At 33.7% G+C, this 11,774-nt stretch overlaps 1 protein-coding gene across 1 annotated transcript; it reads right to left on the bottom strand.

Moving 5' to 3' along the window:
• Positions 1 to 3,071: 3,071 nt before the first annotated feature.
• On the bottom strand, positions 3,072 to 10,770 carry LOC132737639 (uncharacterized). Its single transcript, XM_060724974.1, has 5 exons — positions 10,613 to 10,770; positions 10,167 to 10,428; positions 9,742 to 9,902; positions 4,489 to 4,704; positions 3,072 to 3,968 (listed from the first exon to the last, which is right to left on the bottom strand). The coding sequence occupies exons 2-5, from the start codon at positions 10,385 to 10,387 to the stop codon at positions 3,511 to 3,513; spliced, it is 1,056 nt and encodes a 351-aa protein (XP_060580957.1). The 5' UTR covers positions 10,388 to 10,428; positions 10,613 to 10,770; the 3' UTR covers positions 3,072 to 3,510.
• Positions 10,771 to 11,774: the final 1,004 nt, after the last annotated feature.

The following is an 11,774-nucleotide window of genomic DNA, read 5'->3' as shown; positions in this document are numbered from 1 at the left end:
ATATTTAAACATATGCAGATGTGTTCATACGCGGTTTCCATGGAACCTTCAATTTGACACTTCCGTGCTATTCCATGAAAAGCGACGTATGGTCTCAAAGTAATAGAAAGCGTGTGCCCTAAACGAGAAAACAATGATCGGAACTAAACAAAATGGAATTCTGAAAGGGGATCAGAGGTTATGAAGCCTGCATATCACAGATAAGACGTCAAAAGACAAAGTTAACAAGCAATTATCATAGTATTGCAAGCAATCTATAAGTCCCCTACCGGTTAGAACCCCAGCAACATTTTGAAGGGCAATTGGCCATTCTCTAATGTTTCAATTTTTCTCTTTTTTTAGAGAATTTGTTGGAAAAGTTCTTGAAAAGTGATCACAGGAAACAGTTTTTATGAACAGACAGACTGAAGGACACTCTAAAGTTCTTTCTTCAAACATCCATGTTACCAAAATATAACATTTTTAAAAGCAAAATTCATAAAGAGGAGACAACTCTTGAAATTAAGATCCAAGATGTCATACATGATGCGAGTGTAACAAAGAAGAACTAGTAATGAAGCTGTTCATAACAAATGTTTATTTTGAATTTGAAGTAAAAGAAAGTTAAAAATAAGAATAAGAAAAATTTAAGTTTAAGTAATAGAAATGGCACCGAAACACGAGGCTATCTGATTTGTACGAGGGGGCGTAGCCCCCGAGTATAAATCAGATTACCGAGTGTTTTGGTGTTCTTTCTCTTTTGTATCATAGTCAAACATAAAAACACGTTCCCTGTTGTCACAATTTTAAACCCCGGGAAAAAGTAACCAATGATCGAGCATCTGAATATGATATTTCTGCCGCTTTCCCTTTCTCTGCCGTGACAATATGTAAACCCCAGCAAAAATGAGCCAATCAACGGGCATGATCTGGAGTGCGGGTAACTGATACCTGCACTCCAGTTACCGCACTGTGCATGTATATGTATACGATTTAACTCTGACACTTTTTCAACAGAAAGGTTCCCAAACTATGATACAAGGAGGAGATATTTCTGGAAATAAGGATGCTAGATTTATAAACCTTGTCATATTATTATGATGTGGGAGTTTGAAGTTAATCCTATAAGTAATGAAGAAGTTGGATTAAAATTTTCTCGAAACAATTCAAAGTTCAATGGAAAATAATTCTGGAAATAGTATTGCTAGAGTATTGAACCTCACAAATGATTTAAATGATAATAAGAAACATATATATGAAGTTTGAGGAAGATGCATAAAAAAATAAAGAAGTTATTAAAAAAAACAACATTTTTTTTTCATTTAAGTTCAAGGGAGGCAATTCTGATAATTTTTGTGCTATAGTCAAGTGAAAAATTAAGTATGAAAAATAACAAAGGCCAATAACTGAAAAATAATGCAGGGTAGGTTATCATTCTTGTGTGCTGCATCCCTGCTCAGTAAAATCTATCCACCTATAAAGTTTCAAGTTGATACCTCAAATACTTTTTGAGATAAGCTCCGGACAAAATAGTATGAAAAATAACAAAAGGCAATAACTCAAAAATTATTTAGCGAAGAGTTATCATTATTGCGCACAACATTCCTCCTCAATAAGATCTATCCACCTATGACAATTCATGTTGACATCTCAAACACTATTGACTAATGCTCCACTCAAGTGAAAAATTAAGTTTGAAAAATAACAAAAGGCAATAACTCAAAAATTATGAAAGGCAGAGTTATTATTCTTGTGCACTGCACTCCTCCTCAATCAGAGACATCCACCTATGAAGTTTCAAGTTGATACCTCAAATACTTTTGAGATAAGCTCCGGACAAAATAATTAAAAAGAACAAAGGCAATAACTCAAAAATTGTATATGAAAGAGTTATCATTCTTGTACACAGCTGTCCTCCTCAATAAGATCTATCCACCTATGACATTTCATGTTGACATCTTAAACACATTTTGAGTAATGCTCCACTCAGGTGAAAAATTAAGTATGAAAAATAACAAAGGGCAATACCTCAAAAATTATATAGCGAAGAGTTATCATTCTTGCGCACAGCATTCCTTCTTAATAAGATCTATCCACCTATGACATTTCATGTTGACATCTCAAACACTTTTGAGTTATGCTCCACTCAGGTGAAAAATTAAATATGAAAAATAACAAAGGGCAATAACTCAAAAATTATGAAAGGCAGAGTTTTCATTCTTGAACACTGCACACCTCCTGAGTGAGATCTATGCATCTATGAAGTTTCATGTTGATATCTCAAAGGCTTTTTGAGTTATGCTCTGGACAAAAATTAAGTATGATAAATAACAAAGGGCAATAACTAAAAAATTATGCAGGATAGAGTTATAATTCTTTTGCACTGCACTCCGTCTATCCGCCTATGACGTTTCAAGTTGATACCTCAAATACTTTTTGAGATATGCTCCGGACAAAAATGTCGGACGGACAGACGGACAGAAGGTCAGACGGACGAAGACTATTTCGGCGGGGGATAATAATCAGTTTATGCACACACATAGTTAACCGTTAACGATGTAGAAATAATTTTTCTCTTCTTTGTTTAAATAGGTTCCTCACATTAAATATTGAATTGAATACAAAGTGTGCCAGTCAATTAAAATTTGAGAATTCAATTTTGATTAATGTAATATAGAAGGTTAAAAATTGTATATGAATAACTAACATGGGTGTCTGTGCCGAGTGGTTTAGGGCATTGACATCAAACCACTTGCGCCTTAACTCTGGAGGTTGAAATCCCGCCAGTGCCTTTAGAATTATTTCATGTGCGAAAGTCCAGCTAGCTTACGAAACGTTGGTGGTGAAATAATGCATAGAGCTGAGGGGAGGGTAAAGCTGGAAATTCGCCATATGACCTGTACAGTGCTAGTGCGTCGTAAAATACTACAAAACAAAAGAGTAACTATCTAATCAAAATATCTATTTCAATATCATTTACGAAAAAGTCCTTGCAATATTCCGTGATTATAACTTAACTTAGTATTACGTTTCGCCTTCTTGTATTGAGTTACATTAAAGTAAAAACACGTCCTATATGTTAATACTAAATGTTTAAAATTTTAAAATTTTATTTCGATATCATTTTAGGTACAACTACGCACAAATATTTGAAATAATACATTCATTATCAGCGACATTACTATACTATTATATCAACGAAGAAAATGTTACAGCTATCAATGAGTGGGGTTGAATGATTTACAACCCGTTCTAGATCTAGCGTCTTAGCACGACTACCTACCGGTTAATGACGTGCCTATTCATAGGTAGATTCCGGATGTAGGTATGTGTGGAAAGACAAACGAATTGATCACAAAATTAAAAATATTTATAACTGTTAGATCTAATTGAATAGTAATAATAATATCTAAATAAGTTGTTTATTCATTCAAAACTAAAACGTTTTCTTCATATATTCAAATATTGCTTTTATTAATAATAATTATCAGAGTTATCAGTACTTAGTAATGTACTATTCACATCCAAAATTTATATTTCAGGGTCTCGTCTTAAGAGCCAAATAATCCCCAAAAAGACCACCATGAAAAAACCTACAATTTGTACAAAACTAACATTATGCTGATGTATCTGGTGTAAGGACTCTCTGCGAATTTCATGATACATCTGGTACACAAAATCTTCCAGTTTTTCTCGGAATGTCGGTGCTGGCATTTTAGGAGTTCCAGGTTCCACAATCTTCTTCAAGAACTTCAGAGCTTTAGTAGGAATTGTTGACTCAGTAAATTCGACATCGTCTGTAAGGTTGATCCAAGGCAGCATATTATATTTTGTAGAACCGACGCTGCAAAATGCTTTAGCAATTTCCTGTTTCTTTTGCTCAAACTTTTCGTTGTTAATAAATTTCCCCTCGCTAGTACTAACTGAATGAACATCTGACTCTTTGACCAGATCGTACTTTGTCACCAATACGAAAACCTGACAAGGGTCTACAAAGGAAATAGATGAAAATTCAAGAAAATGCACGGTATATGATAATATATATTATATTATCTAAACATCTGCAATACTATTGGTTTAAACAGCAGTCAATAAAAAAATGTCAGTCATAATTACTGGTTGTTGAATCATATTCAATGACTTATCGTTTTCAATGGCTGTATCACCGTGTACATCGTGTATATCTAGTAACGCAGAAATATGTAAATAACACAGAAATTGTACGAAAGAACCGTCGTCGTGTATTTAAATCAATTCCGCGTCTTTAATAGACAATGAGAAATATAAGGATTATTTCTGCGATCATTATATTCTTTAACCGTAATGTTTTTGAGAAAAATAATTAACTTCTGCTCATGACTCAGGTCTTGAGCTAAAGAAACAAGAATATACATTTATACAAACCATGTTCCTACAATTTGAAATAGAACATTTTGAAAATATCAAAAACGTTTAGGATTTTTACATGATATAAGAAAGGGAGGAAATTATAAACAAGGACATATTTACACTTCCTAACAAGCGTGACAGGATCGTACATCATAAGAACCTCATTTAAGCCTTGGATCATATTGCCAGGTATAACATCTATGCATCCCTGTAAGAATACGATTTTTGAGACCTTCCAGGCCGGTTGTGGCTTAAACATTTCTTTCATGTTCCCTGTGCCACGTCGTGTTTGTTCTTGCACTACCGCATCCATGCATGTTCCTGGTCGAATGTAACCTTATAAAATTGACATATTATAAATGTGTTAAAAGTTGTGCCATATTTGAATATAATCTCATAGACGAAATTATTATGTTTTGCATCTGAACTCTCTTATTGAAACTCTCGTTCTTTTTAATATTTGTCTTTTATTTAAAGTAACATTAAATAAATATGTAAAAATATTTTCCCTTCGGCCTAAATCCAAGCATTCTACAGTTTCATTAACCTTTTTAACAGTATTGTTGTAAATCTCATCAAAACTTGTTCATAAATTACGATTTTTAACGGAAAACCCCACGGTAACACTAAAGTTCGTATACGAATTTTAACATGCAAATGAAGACTATAGTCAGCTTGTGTATTCGCTACGTCACAGTGTTATAGCTGCTATCCGGAACACAGCAAATATAAAATTTTCATGTAACCGTTTTAGCTTCACGGTGCATTAGGCATACCATAACAAAATTGAATTTGTATGAACACATCCGTTACAAATGCGGAAATATACCGTTAAATTAGGACTGCTACTTGCAGTCATGTTTGTTGATATAATATTGATGTACGGATGATCCGACGGCGGAGTTTCTCATGCAAACAGAAATTGAACTTCCGATTTCGCCACAATGAGGTTGCAGATTTTTGTGCATATAAAACTCATTTTGGTTGTCTGGGCACCAAAATAAGATACTGTATGGAGTCGATATGAAACCCCTTCTATTAATGAAATGTTGCTATTTCTGTTATTATGAAATTTATTAAATGTAGCTTTAAGGAGGTGGAACATTTCTCTTATTGGTAAAAACAACACTGGTTTTCTTTTTTGAAAATGATTTTTGTTTTCCAGATCAGTTTTACATAAAAAGCAACAAACATATGCACAATATCTTAAGTGGAATTGTAAACATACGCACAATATCTTAAGTGGAATTGTAAACATACGCACAATATCTTAAGTGGAATTGTAAACATATTTGCACTATCAGTGTAGGGAGATCGTAAGTGTACTTGTATTTGTATTTTCAGTTCAAGTGAATTGTAAAAACATACTTACAGGTTGGAGGGTGTGACATATTTGTATAGGGTTGGATGTAAACAATTGTATAGTAAGTAAACATATTTGTTACACGTATTTGTATAGTCAGTATAGGGGAGTTGTAAACATATTTTTATTATCAGCATTTTGAAATTTGTTTATTAGTATAGGGGGCTGTAAACTTTTTATTAACAGTATAGGTTGATTGTAAACATAAATGTATAGTGAGGAAGGGGGTGACATTTTTCTATTATCAGTATAGGGGGATTGCTTATATTATTATTATTATTATTATTATTATTATTATTATTATTTTTATAATTATTATTATCAGTATAAGGAGTTGTAAACAAATTCAAATTACAAGGATGGGTCGACACATCTATACACTTAAAGATTATTTTGGCATTTATTATGCGATAAATCAAACTCGACTGTTACGTCCTCGAGAAAAACCTTCGGATGTCGCCTCAAGTCTTGACAGTCTCGTCGCTATACTGTAACTTTATATCCCTACCAAATCTATATTTTTTTTACCTGTAAATTTCAGATCTCTGTTATCACTGTCATCGGCAATACGTTGTCGTATAATGACAAGAAAATTTTGTAAGGCACATGTTTATAACATAAAAAACACCATGTATATGTCAGTGTTCATCCGGGTTGTTCTACAGAAATTAGAAATTTCGAGGGGAGCGATAGCGACCGGAGAATGTTTCTAATTTCTGTAGAACAGCTATTGGGCTATAGCGGTCAGTGTAATTATTTCGAAGAGAATTTTAGTTTAATCACATCTTACTACTCACATCTCACGAAAACATTTATCGAAGATTAATATATTGTGTGCGTTGACCGAATAATCAGTATGCAATTGACAGGTTAATGAAATCAAACAATAATATCTGATATGATTTATACATGTATACACTAAATGTCACGTGTTAACACGAGGTCACGAAACGTATTTTCCGAAACCATTATGTACTTACAAAAAAAAAACTTTAATAGACACAAGTGGCTTTCATCTCAATTAAAAATTAATTTAAACATTTCCTACAGTCGTAACAAAAAATATGAATTGACTTTTTGTATTGCTTTTTACTTTTACACGTGCAGTATTGTTTTCGCCAAGACGTAGATTTAAATCTGAACTGCATGTATATCCTTTATCAATAAGTAGGTGGACGTTATGACGTCATTTTTATTAATTAATATTCAAAAGCGGCCCAGGAAAGCGCATGTGTAAATTTATGCAAATTACTATTTTTACAAACGCGGTTCAATGAAGCACTGTGAAAATAGAAGTGGACTATGAACGGTATTCGATAAAGTATCGACTTTTGTTCTTCTATGAAATTCAACGCACAGAATTTTTAAGAAATACAGCGCTGTCATTGGATGACAAATAAAGTTGGACACTAAGTGTTGCAATTTGTTTGACGTCAGACTACGAATACTCATAACTTTAGTTGCCTTAAGGGATTTTATCAACTTAGTGTCCAACTTTATTTGTCATCCAATGAAAACGCTGTATTTCTTAAAAATTATGTGAAATTATGAAAATACGTTTCGTGATCTCGTGTAGACACATGACATTTATAACTCATATCAGATAATAGCTACTGAGTATCAATTGTCTAACTCATTAAACATGTTTGTTGAAAATAAATGTTTCCGTATCGAGCAAATAAAAACTCAGCCATATTATGCCGTCCTCCATATTCCCAACTGAAACGCAACTTCATGCGTAGTGACGTAAATCATGCGTATTTATAAGATCAAATTTTAACCCACCATTCAGGTAATTGTTTAATTAAGCAGACTGGTAGTGACGTAATAAAGTGAATATTAATGAGGCCAAATAGAGTTTGACACTAAATATGTAAGTATTTATCCGTAACTGTTCTACAGAAATTAAAAACATTCTCCGGACGCTATCGCTCCCGTCGAAGTTTCTAATTTCTGTAGAACAGCACGGATGAACACTAAAGGCCTCAACAGACGGTAGGATTTTGAAGTACAACACCAATTAAAACTAAGATGTACAGGCAAATCTTAACGTGTGAAGGCTACTATTTCTTGAATTCGGAAACCTTCAGTCTAGATGTAAGGGATAGGACATATTCTATTTTGAAAATCTTGTCGTACATATATCTACAGACCTCCGACAATGACAAGTAACAGATTACCAAATTATCTCCTGATAATGGGTGTAATGAATGAAATTCCAGAACAATTAGGGCTAAAAGGTAAACATAGTAGTAAGATGGGGTAATAGTGATGTTGAAAAACTCTTCAGGAGACCCAAAGTTGTGGTATGTTCGAATCCCAAATTATTCCGAAAATGGATTAGTGGAGGGGAGGTAGTTTATAGGCGGCCGGATAGCTTAGTCAGTAGAGCCGCAGTACTAGTACGGTATTCCGAGGGTCCCAGGTTTGAATCTCGGTCAGGCTTCCAGGTCTCGACATTAACTTTTTCAGCAGGTGGTTTGCCGGACCACTGGATCCAAAATTCAGGTGGTCCTTTCTGAACCCAGGTGGTCCATCATCATTTGTTTTTAAGGAAACTTCAGATTTAGAAGAACTACACTTAAAATTGGTGACAGAGACATATTTATTATTAGATTTATAACAACTGAAGAAAACATGTATATTTTCTATCTTAGTAAGTCGTTGTAATCCTATTTAGTATTTATTATCTCATTGAAAGATACATGACAGTACTCATACTTCGGTTAAGTGACTTCTTCCGCAACTCAAGTTAGGGAATAGTGAAACCATTTGTGAATGACTTATTTCCTTACTGTTATTCAAATACTCATTGCTGTTTCCTGGTACATCTGATAAGAATAATAATTGCTTTTTATAGATTAACATTTTTAATTAAACTATTAAGTTATTATTTTCTTGTCTTTGAAACAATGAAATATTAATGATAAACAGAAAAAAATCCTACATTATAATTGAGCTTATCTTCCTCACAGATTTATTATACATGCTTGTTTGTTGAAATTTATTTATTTTTGACAAAGTATTTATAACCTTTTAAAGTACTTTAAACAAGAAAAAATGGATCTCTGATCGTTTAAAAAAGTAGCCAAAGATTACTAGATATTTAATTTTTCCTTTGCCTTTGTTTGCACCATTATTCATGTGTTTATCCGATATCCCATAGTGATAAAATGTTATAAATTCAATGCAGTACTAGAGACATTTGAATGAATTTTATACTTTAATTATTAAAATAATTTTCTACTTTTTTAACTACACTGTTAGCGAGTTAATAAAAGGTTATGGATGTCTTAAGATCTTTTTGAACTTATGAGATGAATGAACATATACCTGTACATCGGAGAAATGGTTTTAAACAACAATTATAGAACACGTTTTCCGACCAAATAACCATTCTCCTAGATGAGCCCTGCACCATTTGGAAAATTCAAGTGGTCTAACGGACCAGTTGCCTGTAAAATTAGGTGGTCCTTGCCAAAATGAGGTGGTCTCGGACCAATGGACCACCGCTAATGTCGAGGCCTGGGCTTCACATTAAAAAAAATTTTTTTTTTAATGGAGGTGTTTCAATCATTACTCATGGCAAAAAAAAAATTAGTGAGTAAAGTATTTAAAGGATCAATGTAAAGGAATCCTTTTTAGGGAAACCTCAGATGATTTCTACAGTGTAGAATTACCGTCTGAATGCAAGTGTTGTATTGCATCTTATCTCTAATTAGTGCTGTACAACTAAATCCTACCGTCTGTTGAGGCCTTAACATATACATAATTTTGTCTTATCAGCATAGTTTGAATGTCAATATGTATGTCTTATTAGTATGTTAGTATGGAGGGGTTGGTTTTAAACGTATACTAGTTTCTTGTTTTATTTAAACTTTTGGTACATAATTATATAAAGATAAGATTCAATGCAAACATCATATATAAGTAGCAGCATAAACACGCTTAGTTTAAGAAAAACGAATCCAATAACACAATGTTTTTCTAGACCCTCTACGCTAACTTACCCCCGACAAGAAGTTCGATAATTTCACGCATTTCAGGTGTGTTCTCGTCGCCAAGGCCTGCACAATCAAGAATATGTGGTAACTTTGACAACACGGCTGACATCTTTTGTCTTTTATTTTTGTCAGTTATTCTGTGTAATTTCACGCCACAATTTTCGTATCTACATCAAACATATAACATCTATTAGTATACGTCCTGTGTTGAGGATCGAATTTATTTATCCGTCCAAAGGGCACCTAGTTGCTTTTAATGCAGTACAGTGGTACCTGAGAGACTGACATTCCGATCCGAACTGCAAACAAGTGTCAGTTATAATACTTAATTATGCATACTATATTCTACCATTTTTAGATAGTTGACCTTTTATAATTTGTTTTCATGGAAATTAGTGACATTTCATCAACAACGACAGAAAGATATTTACCTTAATAAATCAAGAGTAACGGATTGTGTTTCACCACTTCCCTGTTTCGCGATTGCATAGTACCTGCCAGTGAGAACCCCATATAAGGTATTGACTAACGAGCTTTTACCAGCACCGCTGCTTCCTAACAACAATATCACTTCCGGCGACTCGAAGTCTGGATTATTCAGCAACTCTATAATCTCATTAATTAATGCCTTATTTTCGTTCTCGCTTGACATAATTGCACGATATTGATAACCTTGACACGCCTCAAGTAACCCTGTAATTTGACAAAACTTAGTAACAAGTGATGATTATTAATAATAACAAATTTAATGAAAATAATAATAATAACAACAACACTAATAGATGGTTAATGCACAGTGTTTCAGAAAGCCCGTTCCCGCAGAGTTAGAAACACAGAAATCTTAAATGTAAACATATAAATCGTTGAAATCTCCTACCTTTATTTCAAGTCCCTTTAATGTATTTTATATTGAAGCCAATGTAAACTGATCACTATCTCCAACCTTTATTTGGTATTGGAGTCAAGGTCGATATGAATGTAAACTGATCACTCTTGTGAGTATTGTACAACTTGTTTATCTTGAACAACTAGTGACAATATAATACAAATTATCTATACCTTTATTACTTAATTGTAATCTGATACTAAGGTGACACAATCAGTTAATTAATATAGAAGATATGTTTTTTGTGTGAACAATGAAATTTTATTTGATCGAGTCAGTTTCAAAGCAGATTTTTAACGAGTGTTGTAGCCACGAGAAAGAGAGAGAGGCGGGAGAGACAGAGGGGAGAGGGGGAAAAGAGGGAAAGAGAAAGGGGAGAGGGAAAGAGAGAGAAAGAGGGTGTGAGCGAGAGGAGAGAGAGAGAGAGAGAGAGAGAGAGAGACAGACAGACAGACAGACAGACAGACAAACAGACAACAACAACAACAGCAACAACAACACATCTTTTTTGCTTATATACGGGTTTATATTACATTTTTTTAAATATTAACTAGAGTATTTCAATCTGTTTTCCCCATCGCAAGCCTAAATAACAGACGACTTTCTCATAAATACATCAAGAATACAGTTACTTAAAACAAAAAAGTTCAATAAGAGCTGAATGTGATAAATACCAAATGCCTCCAGAAACAGCTTTATTTCTGATCAAGAACTGCGTCAAAGGCAAAACCGTATTTTATCTTACTTCAAAACGAAAAAAATGAAACTGAGAGGCTTTATAAGTGATGTTCTGTAAATGGTCAAGGACATTTTGATAATATTGAATGTAAACGTTCTGTTCGAGTTTAAAATAGAGAACAACAGAATCCCTAAAGAAATTAAGTCCAACACAACAAAATTGAAAATGTTGCAGGCTCGGTTTGATTGAGCCTGTTCATGGACGGTACTGGAAAGTGCAAGTTACCGTTCACGCCCCCTAGCAACGGCTTAAGCAGAATTCAACATTTAACACGAAATTGGTGAAATTTTGAATTTAGAAACATCCGCAGATGTGTTCATACGGTGGTTATCATGGAACCTTCAATGTGACACAGTAGTGCCATTCCATGAAAAGCGGCGTATGGTCCCCAAGTAAAAGAATGCTTTTGCCCTA

This window comes from Ruditapes philippinarum, unplaced genomic scaffold (genome assembly GCF_026571515.1).
Source record: "Ruditapes philippinarum isolate M1 unplaced genomic scaffold, ASM2657151v2 ctg6267_1_1_1_1, whole genome shotgun sequence".
NCBI classification, from domain to species: Eukaryota; Metazoa; Mollusca; class Bivalvia; order Venerida; family Veneridae; genus Ruditapes; species Ruditapes philippinarum.
Note: the sequence above shows the minus strand (reverse complement) of the source record. Positions and strands in the feature narration are given on the sequence as shown.